At 50.3% G+C, this 26,225-nt stretch overlaps 1 protein-coding gene across 5 annotated transcripts in view; it reads left to right on the forward strand.

The window, feature by feature from the left end:
• LOC139748633 (uncharacterized) overlaps positions 1 to 26,225 on the forward strand; it is a 460,904-nt gene that overhangs the window by 164,815 nt on the left and 269,864 nt on the right. For 3 of the 5 annotated variants that reach the window (XM_071661833.1, XM_071661831.1, XM_071661832.1), the window contains exons 2-4: positions 2,697 to 2,958; positions 17,425 to 17,523; positions 21,062 to 21,378. In XM_071661833.1, coding sequence (XP_071517934.1) covers positions 2,741 to 2,958; positions 17,425 to 17,523; positions 21,062 to 21,378 — 634 coding nt within the window. In that variant the 5' untranslated portion in view covers positions 2,697 to 2,740. The other 2 variants (XM_071661836.1, XM_071661837.1) reach the window with 2 other exon arrangements.

Raw genomic sequence — 26,225 nt, forward strand, 5'->3', positions numbered from 1 at the left:
ATAAAAAGATGTTCTGGAAGGAGGTAAATAAAGTGCGTAAGACAAGGGAGCAAATGGGAACTTCAGTGAAGGGCGCAAATGGGGAGGTGATAACAAGTAGTGGTGATGTGAGAAGGAGATGGAGTGAGTATTTTGAAGGTTTGTTGAATGTGTTTGATGATAGAGTGGCAGATATAGGGTGTTTTGGTCGAGGTGGTGTGCAAAGTGCGAGGGTTAGGGAAAATGAGTTGGTAAACAGAGAAGAGGTAGTAAAAGCTTTGCGGAAGATGAAAGCCGGCAAGGCAGCAGGTTTGGATGGTATTGCAGTGGAATTTATCAAAAAAGGGGGTGACTGTATTGTTGACTGGTTGGTAAGGTTATTTAATGTATGTATGACTCATGGTGAGGTGCCTGAAGACTGGCGGAATGCGTGCATAGTGCCATTGTACAAAGGCAAAGGGGATAAGAGTGAGTGCTCAAATTACAGAGGTATAAGTTTGTTGAGTATTCCTGGCAAATTATATGGGAGGGTATTGATTGAGAGGGTGAAGGCATGTACAGAGCATCAGATTGGGGAAGAGCAGTGTGGTTTCAGAAGTGGTAGAGGATGTGTGGATCAGGTGTTTGCTTTGAAGAATGTATGTGAGAAATACTTAGAAAAGCAAATAGATTTGTATGTAGCATTTATGGATCTGGAGAAGGCATATGATAGAGTTGATAGAGATGCTCTGTGGAGGGTATTAAGAATATATGGTGTGGGAGGCAAGTTGTTAGAAGCAGTGAAAAGTTTTTATCGAGGATGTAAGGCATGTGTACGTGTAGGAAGAGAGGAAAGTGATTGGTTCTCAGTGAATGTAGGTTTGCGGCAGGGGTGTGTGATGTCTCCATGGTTGTTTAATTTGTTTATGGATGGGGTTGTTAGGGAGGTGAATGCAAGAGTTTTGGAAAGAGGGGCAAGTATGAAGTCTGTTGGGGATCAGAGAGCTTGGGAAGTGAGTCAGTTGTTGTTCGCTGATGATACAGCGCTGGTGGCCGATTCATGTGAAAAACTGCAGAAGCTGGTGACTGAGTTTGGTAAAGTGTGTGAAAGAAGAAAGTTAAGAGTAAATGTGAATAAGAGGAAGGTTATTAGGCACAGTAGGGTTGAGGGTCAATTCAATTGGGAGGTGAGTTTGAATGGAGAAAAACTGGAGGAAGTGAAGTGTTTTAGATATCTGGGAGTGGATCTGGCAGCGGATGGAACCATGGAAGCGGAAGTGGATCATAGGGTGGGGGAGGGGGCGAAAATTCTGGGAGCCTTGAAGAATGTGTGGAAGTCGAGAACATTATCTCGGAAAGCAAAAATGGGTATGTTTGAAGGAATAGTGGTTCCAACAATGTTGTATGGTTGCGAGGCGTGGACTATGGATAGAGTTGTGTGCAGAAGCTGGTGACTGAGTTTGGTAAAGTGTGTGAAAGAAGAAAGTTAAGAGTAAATGTGAATAAGAGCAAGGTTATTAGGTACAGTAGGGTTGAGGGTCAATTCAATTGGGAGGTGAGTTTGAATGGAGAAAAACTGGAGGAAGTGAAGTGTTTTAGATATCTGGGAGTGGATCTGGCAGCGGATGGAACCATGGAAGCGGAAGTGGATCATAGGGTGGGGGAGGGGGCGAAAATTCTGGGAGCCTTGAAGAATGTGTGGAAGTCGAGAACATTATCTCGGAAAGCAAAAATGGGTATGTTTGAAGGAATAGTGGTTCCAACAATGTTGTATGGTTGCGAGGCGTGGACTATGGATAGAGTTGTGCGCAGGAGGATGGATGTGCTGGAAATGAGATGTTTGAGGACAATGTGTGGTGTGAGGTGGTTTGATCGAGTAAGTAACGTAAGGGTAAGAGAGATGTGTGGAAATAAGAAGAGCGTGGTTGAGAGAGCAGAAGAGGGTGTTCTGAAATGGTTTGGTCACATGGAGAGAATGAGTGAGGAAAGACTGACCAAGAGGATATATGTGTCGGAGGTGGAGGGAACGAGGAGAAGAGGGAGACCAAATTGGAGGTGGAAAGATGGAGTGAAAAAGATTTTGTGTGATCGGGGCCTGAACATGCAGGAGGGTGAAAGGAGGGCAAGGAATAGAGTGAATTGGAGCGATGTGGTATACCGGGGTTGACGTGCTGTCAGTGGATTGAATCAAGGCATGTGTATGGGGGTGGGTTGGGCCATTTCTTTCGTCTGTTTCCTTGCGCTACCTCGCAAACGCGGAAGACAGCGACAAAAAAAAAAAAAAAAAAAAAAAAAATATATATATATATATATATATATATATATACATATATATATATATATATATATATATATATTTATATATATATATATATATATATATATATATATATATATATATATATATATATATATATATATACATATATATATATATATATATATATATATATATATATATATATATATATATATATATATATATATATATATCTGTGTGTGCGTGTGTGTGTGTGTGTGTGTGTGTGTGTCTGGGAGAGAGAGAGAGATAGAGACTCACCCAATTACCCCACAATCATAATTCCCACAAACAACAATAATAATAATGATGATAATGATGATGATCATGATGATAATGATGATGATCATGATAATAATGATGGTCATCACCATCATCATGATCATCCTCGTCATGATGGCCACATGACCGTAACAACCCTGCTCTCTGGTTCTCCCAGGCCAGGCGCTGAACAGGCCCGGAACCCCTCCGGCCGGAGCCAAGATGTCCACGCCCTCCGTCGGCGTCCTTTCCATGGCCTCCCTGCCGCCCTCGGCGGCCGGAGGGCCAACCAAGCTCGGCCTTGAGGGTGCTGGAGGGAGGAGAGGCAGCGTGGGTAGTGACGGAGGCGCAGGAGGAGGAGGAGGAGGAGGAGGAGGAGGAGGAACCAAGCCAAGTGACACTGGAGGAACCTTCGTCAACGCTGCTGCTGCTACCACTGGGTGAGGCTCCACACACACACACACACACACACACACACACACACACACACACACACACACATATATATATATATATATATATATATATATATATATATATATATATATATATATATATATATATATATATATACATAAATGAGAGAGGAAATTTAGTGTTTATGATGGCAGAGATGGGTATATGTGAAGCGAGAGAAGGCTGGGCAAGCCCTGTATGGACGCGAGTTTTGTAACCTGAATGCCACGGTGCAGAGTAGGATGGGTGTGTTGGGGGATGTATTGTCCTGAGGACGACACGTGGTGTGAGGTGGGATGTTGCCGCTGCAGAAACCACGTGTACAGGACATAGCCCAGTGTGGTAGTAATGACCCACAGTGGTAGTTAAGGCCCAGTGTGGTAGTAAAGGTCCAGTGTGGTAGTAAAGACCCAGTGTGGTAGTAAAGGTCCAGTGTGGTAGTAAAGACCCAGTGTGGGAGTAAAGATCGAGGGTGGTAGTAATGACCCAGTGTGGTAGTAAAGACCCAGTGTGGTAGTAAAGGCCCAGTGTGGTAGTAATGACCCGGTGTGGTAGTAAAGACCCAGTGTGGTAGTAAAGACCCAGTGTGGTAGTAAAGACCCAGTGTGGTAGTCATGACCCAGTGTGGTAGTAATGACCCAGTGTGGTAGTAAAGACCCAGTGTGGTAGTAAAGGCCCAGTGTGGTAGTAATGACCCGGTGTGGTAGTAAAGACCCAGTGTGGTAGTAAAGACCCAGTGTGGTAGTAATGACCCAGTGTGGTAGTAATGAACCAGTGTGGTAGTAAAGACCCAGTGTGGTAGTAAAGGCCCAGTGTGGTAGTAATGACCCAGTGTGGTAGTAAAGACCCAGTGTGGTAGTAATGACCCAGTGTGGTAGTAATGAACCAGTGTGGTAGTAAAGACCCAGTGTGGTAGTAAAGGCCCAGTGTGGTAGTAATGACCCAGTGTGGTAGTAAAGACCCAGTGTGGTAGTAATGACCCAGTGTGGTAGTAATGAACCAGTGTGGTAGTAAAGACCCAGTGTGGTAGTAAAGGCCCAGTGTGGTAGTAATGACCCAGTGTGGTAGTAAAGACCCAGTGTGGTAGTAATGACCCAGTGTGGTAGTAATGAACCAGTGTGGTAGTAAAGACCCAGTGTGGTAGTAAAGGCCCAGTGTGGTAGTAATGACCCAGTGTGGTAGTAAAGACCCAGTGTGGTAGTAATGAACCAGTGTGGTAGTAATGACCCAGTGTGGTAGTAAAGACCCAGTGTAGTAGTAAAGGCCCAGTGTGGTAGTAATGACCCATTGTGGTAGTAAAGGTCCAGTGTGGTAGTAATGACCCAGTGTGGTAGTAATGACCCAGTGTGGTAGTAATGACCCAGTGTGGTAGTAAAGACCCTGTGGTAGTAAAGGCCCAGTGTGGTAGTGGAGGCCCAGTGTGGTAGTAATGACCCCGTGTGGTAGTAAAGGCCCAGTGTGGTAGTAATGACCAGTGTGGTAGTAAAGACCCAGTGTGGTAGTAATGACCCAGTGTGGTAGTAATGAACCAGTGTGGTAGTAAAGACCCAGTGTGGTAGTAAAGGCCCAGTGTGGTAGTAATGAACCAGTGTGGTAGTAATGAACCAGTGTGGTAGTAATGAACCAGTGTGGTAGTAAAGACCCAGTGTGGTAGTAATGACCCAGTGTGGTAGTAATGAACCAGTGTGGTAGTAATGAACCAGTGTGGTAGTAATGAACCAGTGTGGTAGTAATGAACCAGTGTGGTAGTAAAGACCCAGTGTGGTAGTAAAGACCCAGTGTGGTAGTAATGACCCAGTGTGGTAGTAATGAACCAGTGTGGTAGTAATGAACCAGTGTGGTAGTAATGAACCAGTGTGGTAGTAATGACCCAGTGTGGTAGTAATGAACCAGTGTGGTAGTAAAGACCCAGTGTGGTAGTAAAGGCCCAGTGTGGTAGTAATGAACCAGTGTGGTAGTAATGACCCAGTGTGGTAGTAAAGACCCAGTGTGGTAGTAATGACCCAGTGTGGTAGTAATGAACCAGTGTGGTAGTAAAGACCCAGTGTGGTAGTAAAGGCCCAGTGTGGTAGTAATGAACCAGTGTGGTAGTAATGACCCAGTGTGGTAGTAATGAACCAGTGTGGTAGTAATGAACCAGTGTGGTAGTAATGAACCAGTGTGGTAGTAATGAACCAGTGTGGTAGTAATGAACCAGTGTGGTAGTAATGACCCAGTGTGGTAGTAATGAACCAGTGTGGTAGTAAAGACCCAGTGTGGTAGTAATGAACCAGTGTGGTAGTAATGACCCAGTGTGGTAGTAATGAACCAGTGTGGTAGTAATGAACCAGTGTGGTAGTAATGAACCAGTGTGGTAGTAATGAACCAGTGTGGTAGTAATGAACCAGTGTGGTAGTAAAGACCCAGTGTGGTAGTAATGAACCAGTGTGGTAGTAATGAACCAGTGTGGTAGTAATGACCCAGTGTGGTAGTAAAGACCCAGTGTGGTAGTAATGAACCAGTGTGGTAGTAATGAACCAGTGTGGTAGTAATGAACCAGTGTGGTAGTAATGAACCAGTGTGGTAGTAATGACCCAGTGTGGTAGTAATGAACCAGTGTGGTAGTAAAGACCCAGTGTGGTAGAATGAACCAGTGTGGTAGTAATGACCCAGTGTGGTAGTAATGAACCAGTGTGGTAGTAATGAACCAGTGTGGTAGTAATGAACCAGTGTGGTAGTAATGAACCAGTGTGGTAGTAAAGACCCAGTGTGGTAGTAATGAACCAGTGTGGTAGTAATGAACCAGTGTGGTAGTAATGACCCAGTGTGGTAGTAAAGACCCAGTGTGGTAGTAAAGGCCCAGTGTGGTAGTAATGAACCAGTGTGGTAGTAATGAACCAGTGTGGTAGTAATGAACCAGTGTGGTAGTAATGAACCAGTGTGGTAGTAAAGACCCAGTGTGGTAGTAATGACCCAGTGTGGTAGTAATGACCCAGTGTGGTAGTAATGAACCAGTGTGGTAGTAATGACCCAGTGTGGTAGTAATGAACCAGTGTGGTAGTAATGAACCAGTGTGGTAGTAATGAACCAGTGTGGTAGTAATGACCCAGTGTGGTAGTAATGACCCAGTGTGGTAGTAATGACCCAGTGTGGTAGTAATGACCCAGTGTGGTAGTAAAGACCCAGTGTGGTAGTAAAGGCCCAGTGTGGTAGTAATGAACCAGTGTGGTAGTAATGAACCAGTGTGGTAGTAATGAACCAGTGTGGTAGTAATGAACCAGTGTGGTAGTAATGAACCAGTGTGGTAGTAATGAACCAGTGTGGTAGTAATGAACCAGTGTGGTAGTAAAGACCCAGTGTGGTAGTAATGACCCAGTGTGGTAGTAATGACCCAGTGTGGTAGTAAAGACCCAGTGTGGTAGTAAAGACCCAGTGTGGTAGTAATGACCCAGTGTGGTAGTAATGAACCAGTGTGGTAGTAATGACCCAGTGTGGTAGTAATGAACCAGTGTGGTAGTAATGACCAGTGTGGTAGTAATGAACCAGTGTGGTAGTAATGACCCAGTGTGGTAGTAATGAACCAGTGTGGTAGTAATGAACCAGTGTGGTAGTAATGAACCAGTGTGGTAGTAAAGACCCAGTGTGGTAGTAATGACCCAGTGTGGTAGTAAAGGACCCAGTGTGGTAGTAAAGACCCAGTGTGGTAGTAATGACCCAGTGTGGTAGTAAAGACCCAGTGTGGTAGTAAAGGCCCAGTGTGGTAGTAATGACCCAGTGTGGTAGTAAAGACCAGTGTGGTAGTAATGAACCAGTGTGGTAGTAATGAACCAGTGTGGTAGTAATGAACCAGTGAGGTAGTAAATGACCCAGTGTGGTAGTAATGAACCAGTGTGGTAGGTAATGAACCAGTGTGGTAGTAATGAACCAGTGTGGTAGTAATGAACCAGTGTGGTAGTAATGAACCAGTGTGGTAGTAATGAACCAGTGTGGTAGTAATGAACCAGTGTGGTAGTAAAGACCCAGTGTGGTAGTAAAGACCCAGTGTGGTAGTAAAGCCCCTGTGTGGTAGTAAAGACCCAGTGTGGTAGTAATGAACCAGTGTGGTAGTAATGAACCCAGTGTGGTAGTAATGAACCAGTGTGGTAGTAATGAACCAGTGTGGTAGTAAAGGACCCAGTGTGGTAGTAATGAACCAGTGTGGTAGTAATGAACCAGTGTGGTATAATGAAACCAGTGTTGGTAGTAAAGACCCAGTGTGGTAGTAATGAACCAGTGTGGTAGTAATGAACCAGTGTGTAGTAATGAACCAGTGTGGTAGTAATGAACCAGTGTGGTAGTAATGAACCAGTGTGGTAGTAATGAACCAGTGTGGTAGTAATGAACCAGTGTGGTAGTAAAGACCCAGTGTGGTAGTAAAGACCCAGTGTGGTAGTAATGAACCAGTGTGGTAGTAATGAACCAGTGTGGTAGTAATGAACCAGTGTGGTAGTAATGAACCAGTGTGGTAGTAAAGACCCAGTGTGGTAGTAATGAACCAGTGTGGTAGTAATGAACCAGTGTGGTAGTAATGAACCAGTGTGGTAGTAAAGACCCAGTGTGGTAGTAAAGACCCAGTGTGGTAGTAAAGACCCAGTGTGGTAGTAAAGACCCTGTGTGGTAGTAAAGACCTAATGTGGTGGTAAAGTAGAGTGAATGATCGGGAAGACAGGGTGAGTTTGAGAACTATGGAGAGGATGAGTGAAGAAAGATTGACTGAGGATCTGGGTGTCAGAAGTGGAGGGAGCAAGGAGTGAGTGGAGACGAAGGTGGAGAGGAAAGGATGGAGTGAAGGAGGCTTTTGGGTATCGGGGCCAGAACTTTCGGAGGGAAAAGAAGCGCGCATTGGATGGAATGCTTGGGATCAATGTGGTACAAGGGGGACAAAATGCTGTCAGTTGGCTGAACTAGAAACAATCAAGTTAAATGAGCAGTCCGAGGAGCTTAACTATGATTGGAAGGTTCTTGTTCCTGGGCTTCGTACATGACAGCTAGAGACAAGATGTGTGCAAACGAGGCCACTGTCCCTTCCTTCATGATGCTATCTTGCTGAAGTGGAGAAGTCAAGTATGCGGTACGCATGGATCTGGCGAAAGGGTAGGATGGGGCTGACAGAGATGCTTTGTGGATATTGTGTGGGAGGAGTTTTTATGAGGCGAGTGTGGCATATGTGCTTGTAGAAGAGAGGCAGAGGAGTGAGGTGGGTCTGCGTCAGGGGTGTGTCATGTCACCATGACTGTTTAATCTGCTCACGGATGGGGGAAGGTAGAATGTAAAGGTCTTGGAAAGTGGGGCAGGTCTGCAGTTTGTTGCGGGTGATGGGATCTGGGATGAGAGCCAGCTGCTGTTTGCTCATGGCACGGATCTGGTGGGAGATTCCGGTACGAAACTGTAAAAGGCAGTTCCTGAGTGTGGGAGTGTGTGTGTGAGAGAAGATAAATTGAGAGTTAATGGGAATACCTGTAAGGCTGTCAGGTTTAGTAGGTGAGAGAGAGACAGGCTGGGTGCAGTGAGAATGGAGAGAAGCTAAGGAAGTGGAGCGTTTTAAATGTCTGGGAGTGGACGTGGCAACGAATGGAACCATTGGAGCTGAAGTATGCCATAGGGTGGGTGAGGGAGCAAAATTCCTGGAAGCACTGAGGAGTTTGTGGGGGGAGGGGGGGAAGGCAATGACGGGTATGTTTGATGCTATAGGAGTCCCGACGGTGTTGTACGGGTGTGAGGCGTGGGTCACAGATGAAAGGAGGAGGAGGAGGGTGGATGTGCTGGATATGAAGCGTCTGAGGACAATATGTAGTGTGAGGGAAGGCTGAAAATGTATGGGAAGGAGAAACAAGAACACAAAGGAGATCTAATTAACACAAATGTAATTCAGATGTAATCTGAACAACCAACAATCGTTTAGATCGAAGATAATACTCACGATTATATGTTTTCTTATCATTTGTTTCTCTTAATAGAAATATAATTGAAATATAATCTTCGTCAATAATTTCAGTGTCAGACTTTATCAAACATCTGTCGTTGCGTTTACTGAGGTAACGTAACACATCATGATCCGGGTCTTTGTATGTATGTGATAACGGAAGGTTAATGAACTCCATGAGTTAATGTGTGTGTGTGTGTGTGTGTGTGTGTGTGTGTGTGTGTGTGTGTAGCCAGGCCTCCCGCTGTATCTTAAGGGTTAATACAACCTGTAATGATCACCCGCATTACCTTCACTGATAATGTAATTAGATTACATTCATGATAACGCCCCCCCCCCCCGGCGCAGCCTCGCCAGGAACTAGGTTTTTGCACTCTGGCAATTCCCCCCCCCCCCCCCCCCTCTAGAGTAATGGTTCCCCGATAAGGCCTTTTTAATTTTGGCCTCGTTCAGCGCACGACTCAGGGCCCAGCATCACTATGTGTGGACTCGTTCAGCGCAGGACTCAGGGCTCAGCATCACTATGTGTGGACTCGTTCAGCGCAGGACTCAGGGCCCAGCATCACTATGTGTGGACTCGTTCAGCGCAGGACTCAGGGCCCAGCATCACTATGTGTGGCCTCGTTCAGCGCAGGACTCAGGGCCCAGCATCACTATGTGTGGACTCGTTCAGCGCAGGACTCAGGGCCCAGCATCACTATGTGTGGACTCGTTCAGCGCAGGACTCAGGGCCCAGCATCACTATGTGTGGCCTCGTTCAGCGCAGGACTCAGGGCTCAGCATCACTATGTGTGGCCTCGTTCAGCGCAGGACTCAGGGCTCAGCATCACTATGTGTGGCCTCGTTCAGCGCAGGACTCAGGGCTCAGCATCACTATGTGTGGACTCGTTCAGCGCAGGACTCAGGGCCCAGCATCATTATGTGTGGACTCGTTCAGCGCAGGACTCAGGGCCCAGCATCACTATGTGTGGACTCGTTCAGCGCAGGACTCAGGGCCCAGCATCACTATGTGTGGCCTCGTTCAGCGCAGGACTCAGGGCTCAGCATCACTATGTGTGGCCTCGTTCAGCGCAGGACTCAGGGCTCAGCATCACTATGTGTGGGCCTCGTTCAGCGCAGGACTCAGGGTCCAGCATCACTATGTGTGGCCTCGTTCAGCGCAGGACTCAGGGCCCAGCATCACTATGTGTGGACTCGTTCAGCGCAGGACTCAGGGCTCAGCATCACTATGTGTGGCCTCGTTCAGCGCAGGACTCAGGGCCCAGCATCACTATGTGTGGACTCGTTCAGCGCAGGACTCAGGGCTCAGCATCACTATGTGTGGCCTCGTTCAGCGCAGGACTCAGGGCCCAGCCTCGTTCAGCGCAGGACTCAGGGCTCAGCATCACTATGTGTGGCCTCGTTCAGCGCAGGACTCAGGGCTCAGCATCACTAGGTGTGGCCTCGTTCAGCGCAGGACTCAGGGCTTCAGCATCACTGTGTGGCCTCGTCAGCGCAGGACTCAGGGCTCAGCATCACTATGTGTGGCCTCGTTCAGCGCAGGACTCAGGGTCCAGCATCACTATGTGTGGACTCGTTCAGCGCAGGACTCAGGGCTCAGCATCACTATGTGTGGCCTCGTTCAGCGCAGGACTCAGGGCCCAGCATCACTATGTGTGGCCTCGTTCAGCGGAGGACTCAGGGCTCAGCATCACTATGTGTGGACTCGTTCAGCGCAGGACTCAGGGCCCAGCATCACTATGTGTGGACTCGTTCAGCGCAGGACTCAGGGCTCAGCATCACTATTGTGGCCTCGTTCAGCGCAGGACTCAGGGCTCAGCATCACTATGTGTGGCCTCGTTCAGCGCAGGACTCAGGGCTCAGCATCACTATGTGTGGACTCGTTCAGCGCAGGACTCAGGGCCCAGCATCACTATGTGTGGACTCGTTCAGCGCAGGACTCAGGGCTCAGCATCACTATGTGTGGCCTCGTTCAGCGCAGGACTCAGGGCTCAGCATCACTATGTGTGGCCTCGTTCAGCGCAGGACTCAGGGCTCAGCATCACTATGTGTGGACTCGTTCAGCGCAGGACTCAGGGTCCAGCATCACTATGTGTAGACTCGTTAGCGCAGGACTCAGGGCTCAGCATCACTATGTGTGGCCTCGTTCAGCGCAGGACTCAGGGCTCAGCATCACTATGTGTGGACTCGTTCAGCGCAGGACTCAGGGCCCAGCATCACTATGTGTGGACTCGTTCAGCGCAGGACTCAGGGTCCAGCATCACTATGTGTGGACTCGTTCAGCGCAGGACTCAGGGCTCAGCATCACTATGTGTGGACTTGTTCAGCGCAGGACTCAGGGCTCAGCATCACTATGTGTGGACTCGTTCAGCGCAGGACTCAGGGCCCAGCATCACTATGTGTGGCCTCGTTCAGCGCAGGACTCAGGGCCCAGCATCACTATGTGTGGACTCGTTCAGCGCAGGACTTAGGGTCCAGCATCACTATGTGTGGACTCGTTCAGCGCAGGACTCAGGGCTCAGCATCACTATGTGTGGCCTCGTTCAGCGCAGGACTCAGGGCCCAGCATCACTATGTGTGGCCTCGTTCAGCGCAGGACTCAGGGCCCAGCATCACTATGTGTGGCCTTGTTCAGCGCAGGACTCAGGGCCCAGCATCACTATGTGTGGCCTCGTTCAGCGCAGGACTCAGGGCTCAGCATCACTATGTGTGGACTCGTTCTGCGCAGGACTCAGGGCTCAGCATCACTATGTGTGGCCTCGTTCAGCGCAGGACTCAGGGCTCAGCATCACTATGTGTGGCCTCGTTCAGCGCAGGACTCAGGGCTCAGCATCACTATGTGTGGCCTCGTTCAGCGCAGGACTCAGGGCCCAGCATCACTATATGTGGCCTCGTTCAGCGCAGGACTCAGGGCTCAGCATCACTATGTGTGGCCTCGTTCAGCGCAGGACTCAGGGCTCAGCATCACTATGTGTGGCCTCTTTCAGCGCAGGACTCAGGGCTCAGCATCACTATGTGTGGCCTCGTTCAGCGCAGGACTCAGGGCTCAGCATCACTATGTGTGGCCTCGTTCAGCGCAGGACTCAGGGCTCAGCATCACTATGTGTGGCCTCGTTCAGCGCAGGACTCAGGGTCCAGCATCACTATGTGTGGCCTCGTTCAGCGCAGGACTCAGTGCCCAGCATCACTATGTGTGGCCTCGTTCAGCGCAGGACTCAGGGTCCAGCATCACTATGTGTGGCCTCGTTCAGCGCAGGACTCAGGGTCCAGCATCACTATGTGTGGCCTCGTTCAGCGCAGGACTCAGGGCTCAGCATCACTATGTGTGGCCTCGTTCAGCGCAGGACTCAGGGCTCAGCATCACTATGTGTGGCCTCGTTCAGCGCAGGACTCAGGGCTCAGCATCACTATGTGTGGCCTCGTTCAGCGCAGGACTCAGGGCTCAGCATCACTATGTGTGGCCTCGTTCAGCGCAGGACTCAGGGCTCAGTATCACTATGTGTGGCCTCGTTCAGCGTGGGTCCCAGGTTCTCGCGGTCGCCACTATGTGGTACATAATGTGGGTGACAGCTGCCGCTCTCAGCGGCTGTCGATAGCGGGCTCTCTCTTGCTGTCTGGCCCTCCAGCCAGTCAGTCAGTCACTCTGGTGGTGTGGCAAGGCTAACTGGATCGTCCAGTTAGTCAGTCAGTCACTCTGGTAGTGTGGGAAGGTTAACTGGATCGTCCAGTCAGTCAGTCAGTCACTCTGGTAGTGTGGGAAGGTTAACTGGATCGTCCAGTCAGTCAGTCAGTCACTCTGGTGGTGTGGGAAGGTTAACTGGATCGTCCAGCCAGTCAGTCAGTCACTCTGGCGGTGTGGTAAGACTAACTGGATCGTCCAGCCAGTCAGTCAGTCACTCTGGTGGTGTGGTAAGGTTAACTGGATCGTCCAGCCAGTCAGTCAGTCACTCTGGCGGTGTGGTAAGGTTAACTGGATCGTCCAGCCAGTCAGTCAGTCACTCTGGTGGTGTGGGAAGGTTAACTGGATCGTCCTGCCAGTCAGTTAGTCAGTCACTCTGGTGGTGTGAGAGGGTTAACTGGATCGTCCAGCCAGTCAGTCAGTCACTCTGGCGGTGTGGTAAGGTTAACTGGATCGTCCTGCCAGTCAGTCAGTCACACTGGTGGTGTGGGAAGGTTAACTGGATCGTCCTGCCAGTCAGTTAGTCAGTCACTCTGGTGGTGTGAGAAGGTTAACTGGATCGTCCTGCCAGTCAGTTAGTCAGTCACTCTGGTGGTGTGGGAAGGTTAACTGGATCGTCCAGCCAGTCAGTCAGTCACTCTGGTGGTGTGGGAAGGTTAACTGGATCGTCCTGCCAGTCAGTTAGTCAGTCACTCTGGTGGTGTGGCAAGGCTAACTGGATCGTCCAGTTAGTCAGTCAGTCACTCTGGTAGTGTGGGAAGGTTAACTGGATCGTCCAGTCAGTCAGTCAGTCACTCTGGTGGTGTGGGAAGGTTAACTGGATCGTCCAGCCAGTCAGTCAGTCACTCTGGTGGTGTGGGAAGGTTAACTGGATCGTCCTGCCAGTCAGTTAGTCAGTCACTCTGGTGGTGTGGGAAGGTTAACTGGATCGTCCTGCCAGTCAGTTAGTCAGTCACTCTGGTGGTGTGGGAAGGTTAACTGGATCGTCCTGCCAGTCAGTTAGTCAGTCACTCTGGTGGTGTGAGAAGGTTAACTGGATCGTCCTTGAGACGATGAGCCTCACCAATGGTCGACAGTTTTGGTAATCCAGGTTACTTTTCACCACTGAGATTTGCCAACCCAAGTGTCAGTTATTTTCTTTCGTTTCGAACCATGTACTAGTTATTTTCTTTCATTTCGAACCATGTCTTATTTTCTTTCATTTCGAGCCATGTATTAGTTATTTTGTTTCATTTCCAACCATGTATTAGCTATTTTCTTTTTCGTACCATGTACTAGTTATTTTCTTTAATTTCGAATCATATATTAGTTATTATCTCTCATTTTGAACCATGTATTAGTTATTTTCTTTCATTTCGAACCATGTATTAGTTATTTTCTTTCAATACGTTCCCATTTACTCGTCCTTTTCTTTCACATCGTTCCCATGTATCAGTTGTTTTCATTCAATTCGTTGCAGTGGATGTTATTTTCTTTTACAGTGTCTTCGTGTGTCAGTTATATTATCATTGCGTCCCCATGTATCAGTTAGTGTCCTTCATTTCAAACCCATGTATCGAAAATTTTCTTTCATTTTGAACTATATCAGTAGTTTTCTTTCACTTCGTTTTCATATTTCTGTTATTTTCTTCCGTTTCGAGCCCATCTATCAATTATATTTCGAATCCACTTTATCATCTATTTTGTTTCGTTTCGAACCAAATGTATCAATTATATTTTTCCTTTCGAGCCCATGTATCATTTTCCTTCATTTCGAACCAGTGTACCAATTATTTTCTTTCATTTTGAGCCCATGTATGTTATTTTCTTTCATTTAGAACCTATGCATGTTAATTTCTTTCATTTCCAATCCATGTATCAGTCATTTTCTTTCATTTCAAACCCGCTTACCAGTTTTTCTCTTTCATTTCAAACCCATTCATCATTTATTGTCTTTAATTTCCTACCCATGTATCAGTTATTTTCTTTCACTTCGAACCTATGTATCAGTTATTTTCTTTTTATCCCATGTGTCAATTATTTTCTTTCATTTCGAACCCACATATCCATTATATTCTTTCATTTCGAACCCTTGCTTTAATTATTTTCTTGCCTTTCGAACCCACGTATCAATTATCTTCTTTAATTACAAACCCATGTATTAATTATTTCTTTCCTTTCAAACTCATTTATCAATTATTTTCTTTCATTTCGAACCCAAATATCAATTATTTTCTTTCCTTTCGAACTCATTTATCAATTATCTTCTTTCATTTCCAACACATGTATCAGTTATTTTCTTTCATTTCGGACCCATGTATGAATTATTTTCTTTCACTTTAGACCCATGTATTGCTTATTGTCATTCATTTCGGACCCATGTATCAATTATTTTCTTTAATTTCCAACCCATGTATCAATTACCTCTTCACTTTAGACTTATGAATCAACTATTTTCTTTCGTTTCGGACCCACGTATCAATATTTTTTTTCACTTTAGACCCATGTATCAATAATTTTCTTTCCTTGCGGACCCATGCATCAATAGTTTTCTTTCACTTTAGACCGGCATCAGTTATTTTCTTTCATTTCGGACCCATGCATCAATCATTTTCTTTCATTTTGGACCTATGTATCAGTTATTTTCTTTCATTTTGCACCCATGTATCATTATTTTCTTTCATTTCGTAATCACGTATCTGTTATTTTCTTTCTTTCGGACCCATTATCAATTTTCTTTCATTTCGGACCCATGTATCAATTATTTTCTTTCATATCCGACCCATGTAATCAGTTATTTTCTTTCACTGCGTTTCGTCGGCCGTCTAAAAGACGAAACTGGGTCCGAACCTCGAGTGACTGTCTCTCTCTCATGCACCGAGGAGCCCCGAGTCGTAACCGTATGTCTTGTTACAACTTTGCCTCATCGTCGCTCCAAACAAGTGGAACTCTCCCTGGATCTGTGTACATAAACTCTCTCTCTCTCTCTCTCTCTCTCTCTCTCTCTCTCTCTCTCTCTCTCTCTCTCTCTCTCTCTCTCTCACTGGCTCTCTCTGCCATAAGGCTCTCCAACTGATGAAGCCAAGGTTTCGATCATCACCTGTACTGTGGTTTGCCAGCCAGCTGAGGACACCATAGGTCTCCCTAGATCTCACGTTAACTGTGCTGTTGTGGGTCTTTGTTTCTCAGTTTCATTTTCTAAATGGAGCTATTGAGGGAGTACTCCCTCAATCTTACTTTTCACTGCGTCCAATGATGGTGGCTCTCCTTAGCTCGCTGCTTCAGTGACACCTTCTCTGACTGTTCCCTGGTGCCATGGTATGCCATCTCTGGCTGTCAACTACGATAAGGTTTTTCTCAAAGGTTTCTTTTTACAGCAAGCTGTGTTTCCAGTGGTTACCATACAGTGTGTACGAGAGCAAGGATCGAGTACAGCAGGATAAGAAAGGATGAGCAGAGAAGCTCTTTGGGGGGAAGGAGAGAGAGAGAGAGAGAGAGAGAGAGAGAGAGAGAGAGAGAGAGAGAGAGAGAGAGAGAGAGAGAGAGTTGTGGCCGAGGCACAAGACGATACAATAGATTTTTCCATCAATTCATTAAGGGTAAATTGTCAGTTCAAGAGCAGCTGTAATGCCGCTGAGCGATTCGGAGCGACGACTCGTAATGGATAGTGTAAAGCTAAGCTGAATGATAAGCTGGCAAGTGTGCTCACAGTGGGAGGCACTATAGCCCCACCACCAGCCAGACTGAATAGAGAGGTCTTAAGAAAAGCATCTAAACTGTTCGAAAACACTGTGCTACACACCAGGCTGGTAAAGGCAGCTGGGTCATTAGGCATGAAGAAGAGGGGTCCTTCTGTAGATGGAAAATTACCTTAGTGGAAAGGTACAAAAAAAAGGGCGCATGTCAAAGGAACCACCTCAGAATGGGTTTGGGTTACCGGTGGAGTGCCACAAGGCTTGCTCCTGGGACCATAGTTCTTGATCTGGGTAAATGAATCGCCAGAAGGACGTGGACTCATACCTGAATATGTTCTGCAGATGATGCCAAGGTCATGATGGTCATAAAGAATGATGGAGACTGCATCAACTTACAGTGGAACCTAGACAAGCTCCAATGTTGCTCTGATAACATGGTGGATGACATTCAACCCGATGAAACGCAAAGTACTAAGGATGGGACAGAGTGACACAAGGCCTCGATATGAATACTTTCTATAAGGAAATATACCGTAGGAATCTCTGGGTGAGCGAGACTTGGGAGTCGACACTATACCTAACCTACTGCCAGAGCTCCACTGTATGAAAGCTGTTACGGAGACAAACTCTCTGCTGGTAAATACTACATTCGCGTTCAACATGGGTACAGAAACATCCAGCTACTGCTCGCAGCGTCTTCTAGGCTAAAACTGGAATATGTTTAATTAAGTCTGGTCATCGCACATAAGTACAACAAGCTAACAAGAAAAAATACAGAGGAAGGCAACAAAGACTGAGCCAGAGTTAAGACAGCTGAGTTACAGTGAGAGATCAAAGGCCATCAATCAATCCCCTATGGAAGAGAGAGGAGTAAAGAGTGACTTGATTGAAACAGTCAAGTTGCTAGACGAGTTTCACATCGACTGTCGACAGGTTTTCGAAGTATGCAAATGTGGAAGAACTCGAACCCATGATCATGAAATTCAGTAATGACACTTTTCGTAAAAGGTACACTTAAGTATGTAAGAGAAATGGATAGACTGAGTTGATGATTGTGACTATTGACGGCATACAGAAGTGGAGGAGGAGGAGGGTGGGGAGGGTGTCGTCAGCTGTTGGGTGTGGTGACCTGAACTCTCATGTCCTCCTCCTACAGGAGCAGTGTGTACACCAGCAGCACCTACGCCGCCAGCAGGGGGTACCGGCCCCCTACAGGCAGTGACACCCACCTCAACCACCCTGTCGCGCCCCCCAGGTGAGTGTGGCACCCCAGGTGAGTGTGGCACCCTAGATGAGTGTGGCACCCTAGGTGAGTGTGGCACCCCAGGTAAGTGTGGCACCCCAGGTGAGTGTGGCACCCCAGGTGAGTGTGGCACCCCAGGTGAGTGTGGCTCCCCTGGTGAGTGTGGCACCCCAGGTGAGTGTGGCACCCCAGGTGAGTGTGGCACCCCAGGTGAGTGTGGCACCCCAGGTGAGTGTGGCACCCCAGGTGAGTGTGGCTCCCCTGGTGAGTGTGGCACCCTAGGTGAGTGTGGCACCCCAGGTGAGTGTGGCACCCCAGGTAAGTGTGGCACCCCAGGTGAGTGTGGCTCCCCTGGTGAGTGTGGCTCCCCTGGTGAGTGTGGCACCCCAGGTGAGTGTGGCTCCCCTGGTGAGTGTGGCACCCCAGGTGAGTGTGGCACCCTAGATGAGTGTAGCCCCCAGGTGAGTGTGGCACCCCAGGTGAGTGTGGCACCCCAGGTGAGTGTGGCACCCTAGATGAGTGTAGCCCCCAGGTGAGTGTGGCACCCCAGGTGAGTGTGGCACCCCAGGTGAGTGTAGCCCCCAGGTGAGTGTGGCACCCCAGGTGAGTGTGGCACCCCAGGTGAGTGTGGCACCCTAGATGAGTGTAGCCCCCAGGTGAGTGTGGCACCCTAGATGAGTGTAGCCCCCAGGTGAGTGTGGCACCCCAGGTGAGTGTGGCACCCCAGGTGAGTGTGGCACCCTAGATGAGTGTAGCCCCCAGGTGAGTGTGGCACCCCAGGTGAGTGTGGCACCCCAGGTGAGTGTGGCACCAAGGTGAGTGTGGCACCCCAGGTGAGTGTGGCACCAAGGTGAGTGTGGCTCCCCTGGTGAGTGTGGCTCCCCAGGTGAGTGTGGCACCCCAGGTGAGTGTGGCTCCCCTGGTGAGTGTGGCACCCCAGGTGAGTGTGGCACCCCAGGTGAGTGTGGCACTCCATGTGAGTGTGGCACCAAGGTGAGTGTGGCACCCCAGGTGAGTGTGGCACCAAGGTGAGTGTGGCTCCCCTGGTGAGTGTGGCACCCCAGGTGAGTGTAGCTCCCTTGGTGAGTGTGGCTCCCCTGGTGAGTGTGGCACCCCAGGTGAGTGTGGCACCCCAGGTGAGTGTGGCACCCCAGGTGAGTGTGGCACCCCTGGTGAGTGTGGCACCCCAGGTGAGTGTGGCAACCCAGGTGAGTGTGGCACCCCAGGTGAGTGTGGCACCCCAGGTTAGTGTGGCACCCTAGATGAGTGTAGCCCCCAGGTGAGTGTGGCGCCCCAGGTGAGTGTGGCACCCCAGGTGAGTGTGGCGCCCCAGGTGAGTGTGGCTCCCCTGGTGAGTGTGGCACCCCTGGTGAGTGTGGCTCCCCAGGTGAGTGTGGCACCCCAGGTGAGTGTGGCACCCCAGGTGAGTGTGGCACCCCAGGTGAGTGTGGCGCCCCAGGTGAGTGTGGCACCCTAGGTGTGTGGCACCCCAGGTGAGTGTGGCACCCCAGGTGAGTGTGGCACCCCAGGTGAGTGTGGCTCCATAGGTGAGTGTGGCACCCATGTGAGTGTGGCACCCCAGGTGAGTGTGGCACCCCAGGTGAGTGTGGCGCCCTAGGTGAGTGTGGCACCCCAGGTGAGTGTGGCACCCCAGGTGAGTGTGGCACCCTAGATGAGTGTAGCCCCCAGGTGAGTGTGGCACCCCAGGTGTGTGGCACCCCAGGTGAGTGTGGCACCCAGGTGAGTGTGGCACCCCAGGTGAGTGTGGCTCCATAGGTGAGTGTGGCACCTCAGGTGAGTGTGGCTCCATAGGTGAGTGTGGCACCCCAGGTGAGTGTGGCACCCCAGGTGAGTGTGGCACCCCAGGTGAGTGTGGCTCCCCTGGTGAGTGTGGCACCCCTGGTGAGTGTGGCTCCCCTGGTGAGTGTGGCACCCCTGGTGAGTGTGGCTCCCCTGGTGAGTGTGGCACCCCAGGTGAGTGTGGCACCCCAGGTGAGTGTGGCACCCCAGGTGAGTGTGGCACCCCAGGTGAGTGTGGCTCCCCTGGTGAGTGTGGCTCCCCTGGTGAGTGTGGCACCCCAGGTGAGTGTGGCACCCTAGATGAGTGTAGCCCCAGGTGAGTGTGGCACCCAGGTGAGTGTGGCACCCCAGGTGAGTGTGGCTCCATAGGTGAGTGTGGCACCCCAGGTGAGTGTGGCACCCCAGGTGAGTGTGGCACCCCAGGTGAGTGTGGCTCCCCTGGTGAGTGTGGCACCCCTGGTGAGTGTGGCACCCCAGGTGAGTGTGGCACCCCAGGTGAGTGTGGCACCCAGGTGAGTGTGGCACCCTAGGTGAGTGTGGCACCTCAGGTGAGTGTGGCTCCATAGGTGAGTGTGGCACCCCAGGTGAGTGTGGCACCCCAGGTGAGTGTGGCACCCCAGGTGAGTGTGGCACCCCAGGTGAGTGTGGCGCCCCAGGTGAGTGTGGCACCCTAGGTGAGTGTGGCACCCCAGGTGAGTGTGGCTCCATAGGTGAGTGTGGCACCCAGGTGAGTGTGACACCCCAGGTGAGTGTGGCATCCTAGGTTAGTGTGGCGCCCCAGGTGAGTGTTGCACCCCAGGTGAGTGGCGCTCTAGGTGAGTGTGGCACCCCAGGTGAGTGTGGCATCCCAGGTGAGTGTAGCGCTCAGGTGAGTGTGGCACCCTAGGTGAGTGTGGCCCCCAGGTGAGTGTGGCATCCTAGGTGAGTGTGACACCCCAGGTGAGTGTGGCACACCAGGTGAGAGTGACACATCAGGTGAGTGTGGCAAAGCCAGTTGAGTGTGGTACCCTAGGTGAGTGTGGCACCCTAGATGAGTGTGGCACCGCCAGGTGAGTGTGCCACCATCAGGTGAGTGTGGCACCGCCAGGTGCGTGTGCCACCGTCAGGTGAGTGTGGCACTCTAGGTTAGTGTATGATTTCCAAACTAGAGACGTTACTGCCGTTCCGAAGTCCGAGCGTACACTGCGTCAGTGGTGTTACTAACATGATGACTACAGCTCAATAGCTCAGTGTATTAGAAGATTTGGGTCCTCGTCTGCTTGCTCCTCCCCACCACCACCACCACAAAACCCTCCCATCTTGCCCACCAAACCCTCCCTAACCACCACTACTCCCACCCTGGCCACCACAACTCCTTTCGTCCCTGGCACACTATAGCCTAAACGTCGGAATGGCATTCTTCAGTGGTTCCAAGCACTCATCCCCTCCCACACACTCGCAGACACACACATTTTCCCTCTATATGCCTTCCATATTGCTGGCACAGCTCTCCACTTCCACTAACATATTTTCCCGAGAATTTATCAGCTCATCAGCCAGCAATTCTTAACCTGTCAAGGAAATGGATGAATTATTGGGAAGTGTGTGTATTTGGGGGTAAGTTGTCGTGCGTCCAGCAACTACTTCCTCGGCGTGCGTGCAACCATCAAGGCTGAGAGGATCGTGTCTATACGTCATAAATAATGTCATAGATTAAGATCATCTAAACTGATCCACGCTCAGTTGACAGCCTCCTTCCCTTCCTCAACAGAACCAAGGGCACCTCCATGGCCTCGTCCCTCGCGGCCTCGAACACTCCCCACTCCTCCTCCGGAGTCATGAAATCCTCGTCGGAGATCTTCATTCCGTCGGGGTTCACTCCTCCCGGCGGGGTCGCCAAGTCTTCTTCGTCAGGCATCCTGAAGACGAGCACCCAGGCTCCGCTCTCGAGGTCCTCCTCCAGCGGGGTCTTTCCCCCTCACAACCGCGTCACCTTCAGCAACACGGTTTCCAACAGCAGTGACGTCCTCCCGCTGGCTACCGCTACCGCTGGCATCGCGACGCCTCCATCCGAGTCTTTCTCTATCGGTACGTCCGTAGCTCCCTTGAGTAGCCCGTCCCTCACGTCTAAGATGTTCATATCTTTGTCAGCCCCAGGTAGGAAGACGTCGGCCACCCCAGCGTCGCCTGCACCCGTAGCCACCAGTAGCAATAGCACTCCTACGGTAACTTCTCCTTCTCTTCATCCTCCTTCTTCCCCTTCTGCTGTCCAGCTGACGTCTTCGGCAGGAGTTGCCCACTCTTCTCCCCTCACACTTGCAGCGCAGGAGCCGCCTCCGCCGGTACCCCCTCCTAGAACCCGAAGCTTCAGGAAGTCGACCAAGAGAGGTAAGTCCTGGCCATTAACTAGCCATACCTAACGTGTGGCTTCACAACTAACACTCGCAAGTCGCATCCCAGGTTAACATGGTTCTTGTCCACATGATGATCAACTTACAAGTGTCGTCGGCCAAGACGAAATCCTGTTCGTACTAATTCTTGTGTGGAAATGAGTTTCTTACCTCCCCTCGGAAGATCTGAATATCTAAATACACGTGAAAATGAGTTTCTTACTCCCTCGGAAGATCTGAATATCTAAATACACGTGAAAATGAGTTACCTCCCCTCGGAAGATCTGAATATCCAAATACACGTGAAAATGAGTTACCTTCCCTCGGAAGATTTGAATATCTAAATACACGTGAAAATGAGTTACCATCTCGGAAGAATTAAATATGTAAATACACATGAATAAGAATTTGAATAAGTATTCTTTATAATGCTGGGTTTGTGAAGAGAGTGGGTCATGCTGGCGAGGGTGTCAATTGAAGCTCCTGGTTATCAAAACCTGTCCATGTCTGAGACCTATTGAGGTGTTCAGCGGTGAAGTGACAAGGTCAGGTGTATTATACTGCCACTTACTGAGGGCCACGACCAAGGTCATATGAAGCCACACACACACCAGCAGTGGAGGAGTGGTGGGAGTGGCTGGTGCTCATGGGGTCGAGGTTAGGGTCAGTGTGAGGTTAAGGGTCATAACTCCCTTACGAGGTTAGGGTCAGTGTGAGGTTAAGGGTCACTCCCTCACGAGGTTAGGGTCAGTGTGAGGTTAAGGGTCACTACTTCCTTACGAGGTTAGGGTCAGTGTGAGGTTAAGGGTCACTCCCTCACGAGGTTAGGGTCAGTGTGAGGTTAAGGGTCACTACTTCCTCACGAGGTTAGGGTCAGTGTGAGGTTAAGGGTCACTCCCTCACGAGGTTAGGGTCAGTGTGAGGTTAAGGGTCACTCCCTCCCTTACGAGGTTAGGGTCAGTGTGAGGTTAAGGGTCACTCCCTCACGAGGTTAGGGTCAGAGTGAGGTCAAGGGTCACTCCCTCACGAGGTTAGGGTCAGTGTGAGGTTAAGGGTCACTCCCTCACGAGGTTAGGGTCAGTGTGAGGTTAAGGGTCATTCCCTTACGAGGTTAGGGTCAGTGTGAGGTCAAGGGTCACCCCCACAGCCCCGTCATGTCACCAGACGACCCCAGGTCACGGCCGTGTGTGTGTCTGCACACAGCGAGGTGCCAGGACATCCAAGACTGTGATAAGTTTTCGTTTTCTTTCCAAGTTCGATGAGACGACACGGGCAAGTGAGCACCCCGACCATCTCATGTACGCTCTCTCTCTCTCTCTCTCTCTCTCTCTCTCTATCTATATATATATATATATATATATTCTTTTTTTTCTTTCATACTATTCGCCATTTCCCGCATTAGCGAGGTAGCGTTAAGAACAGAGGACTGGGCCTCTGATGGAATATCCTCACCTGGCTCCCTTCTCTGTTCCTTCTTTTGGAAAATTAAAAAAAAAAAAACAAGAGGGAAGGATTTCCAGCCCCCCGCTCCCTCCCCTTTTAGTCGCCTTCTACGACACGCAGGGAATACGTGGGAAGTATTCTTTCTCCCTTATCCCCAGGGATATATATATATATATATATATATATATATATATATATATATATATATATATATATATATATATATATATATATATATATATATATATATATATATATATATCCCATTATCATTATCACAATACTTGATCGCCGTTTCCCGCATCAGCGAGGTGGCGGCGCCACGAAGACCCCGCGCGCTTCCGTGACCATTCTCCTCACGAGAGACACAGACCAGCGCATCCCTCAAGACGTACATACATCTGATCACAACAACGATGAGGCTCTTCGTGTTCCATGCCCCCCTCCCCCCCCCTGAGGTTGCCCCCCCCCCCCCCCCCCAGCCGCTGTGGTGGAGGTGGTGGGCGTCAGGGCTGGTGCATCAGGGGGTGGGGTGGGGTGTGGGGTGCTCCGTCCCAGCAGTGCCCCAGCCCCGCCCCGCCCCGCCCCACTCTCCCACATTACCAGGGAATGATAAGGTCACGGTAGGCACATCCAATGGGGGGGGGGGGGGGTTGGGGGGTGAACTCGTTGCTCCTACGTCCGTCAGGCCCTGACGACGTGACGTCTGTGGTACGCCCAATGACCGTACTGTCGTGCTTAAAGGTCGTACCGTCGTGTTCAAAGCGTCGTACCGTCGTGTTCAAGAGTCGTACCGTCGTGTTCAAGGTGTCGTACCGTGGTGTTCAAGGTGTCGTACCGTCGTGGTCAAGGCGTCGTACCGTCGTGTTCAAAGCGTCGTACCGTCGTGTTCAAGAGTCGTACCGTCGTGTTCAAGGTGTCGTACCGTTGTGTTCAAGGTGTCGTACCGTCGTGCTCAAGGCGTCGTACCGTCGTGTTCAAGGCGTCGTACCGTCGTGTTCAAGGCGTCGTACCGTCGTGTTCAAGAGTCGTACCGTCGCGCTCAAGGTGTCGTACCGTCGTGTTCAAGGTGTCGTACCGTTGTGTTCAAGGTGTCGTACCGTCGTGCTCAAGGCGTCGTACCGTCGTGTTCAAGGCGTCGTACCGTCGTGTTCAAGGCGTCGTACCGTCGTGTTCAAGGCGTCGTACCGTCGTGTTCAAGGCGTCGTACCGTCGTGTTCAAGGCGTCGTACCGTCGCGCTCAAGGTGTCGTACCGTCGTGTTCAAGGTGTCGTGCCGTTGTGTTCAAGGTGTCGTACCGTCGTGCTCAAGGCGTCGTACCGTCGTGTTCAAGAGTCGTACCGTCGTGTTCAAGGTGTCGTACCGTTGTGTTCAAGGTGTCGTACCGTCGTGCTCAAGGCGTCGTACCGTCGTGTTCAAGGCGTCGTACCGTCGTGTTCAAGGCGTCGTACCGTCGTGTTCAAGGCGTCGTACCGTCGTGTTCAAGAGTCGTACCGTCGCGCTCAAGGTGTCGTACCGTCGTGTTCAAGGCGTCGTACCGTCGTGTTCAAGGCTGTCGTCCGTCGTGCTCGAGTCGTAAGTCGTGTTCAAGGCGTCGTTCAATCGTGTTCAAAGGTGTGGCACTATCTGTTCAAGGCGTCGTATTCGTGTTCAAGGTGTCGTACCGTCGGTGTTCAAGGCGGTGTACGTTCGTGTTCAAGGCGTCGTACCTTCGTGTTCAAGACGTCGTACCGTCCGTGTTCAAGGTGTCTACCGTCCGTTGTTCAGACGTCCGTACTGTCGCTTTTCAGGGTTCGTACCGTCGTGTCAAGTGTCCGTACCGTTCGTGTTTCCAGAGTCGTACCGTCGTTTTCAAGGTGGCTCGATACGTCGTGTTCAAATAGTCGTACCGTCGTGATCAAGCGTCGTACCCGGCGTGTTCCAGGAGTCGTACCCGTCGTGTTCAAGGTGTCGCACCGTCCGTGTTCAAGTGTCGTACCGTCGTGTTCAAGTCGTCGTACGGTCGTGTTCAAGGCGTCGTACCGTCGTGTTTAAGGTGTCGCACCATCGTGTTCAAGGCTTCGCATCGTCGTGTTTAAAGTGTCGTACCGTCGTGTTCAAAGGTCGTACCGTCGTCTTTAAGGTGTCGTACCGTCGTGTTCAAAGGTCGTACCGTCGTGTTCAAGGTATCGCACCGTCGTGTTCAAGTTTTCGTAGCGTCGTGTTCAAGGCTTCGTAGCGTCGTGTTCAAGGCGTCGTAGCGTCGTGTTCAAGGCGTCGTAGCGTCGTGTTCAAGGAGTCGTACCGTCGTGTTAAAGGCGTCGTACCGTTGTGTTCAAGGCGTCGTACCGTTGTGTTCAAGGTGTCGTACGGTCGTGTTCAAGGCGTCGTAGCGTCGTGTTCAAGGCGTCGTAGCGTCGTGTTCAAGCGTCGTGTTCAAGGCGTCGTAGCGTCTTGTTCAAGGAGTCGTAGCGTCGTGTTCAAGGCGTCGTACCGTCGTGTTTAAGGTGTCGTACCGTCGTGTTCAAGGCGTCGTACCGTCGTATTCAAAGGTCGTACCGTCGTGTTCAAGGTGTCGTAGCGTCGTGTTCAAGGCGTCGTACTCAAGGCGTCGTAGCGTCGTGTTTAAGGCGTCGTACCGTCGTTTTCAAGGCGTCGTAGCGTCGTGTTCAAGACGTCGTAGCGTCGTGTTCAAGGCGTCATAGCGTCGTGTTCCAGAGTCGTACCGTCGTGTTCAAGGTGTCGTTCAGTCGTGTTCAAGGTGTCGTACCGTCGTGTTCAAGGTGTCGTACCGTCGCGTTCAAGGTGTCGTTCCGTCGTGTTCAAGGCGTCGTACCGTCGTGTTCAAGGTGTCGTACCGTCGTGTTCAAGGCGTCGTACCGTCGTGTTCAAGGCGTCGTACCGTCGTACCACTAACTGCTCCCGTACCGGGGAGTGGGGTGGGGGGGAGAGGGTCGTGCCAGACCACGACCAGCCACGAACGAGATCATTCGTGGAGTCCTTCATCGTCTCACGAACCGAGTTGCGTGACCTTCGAGTGTTCCGGGCCGGCCCCGTAAGGAGGATGAACACCTGGGCTGGGTGTGGGACAAAGGCCGCGCCCGGGGTTCGAACCTGGGCAGG

This window comes from Panulirus ornatus, chromosome 5 (genome assembly GCF_036320965.1).
Source record: "Panulirus ornatus isolate Po-2019 chromosome 5, ASM3632096v1, whole genome shotgun sequence".
NCBI lineage: Eukaryota > Metazoa > Arthropoda > Malacostraca > Decapoda > Palinuridae > Panulirus > Panulirus ornatus.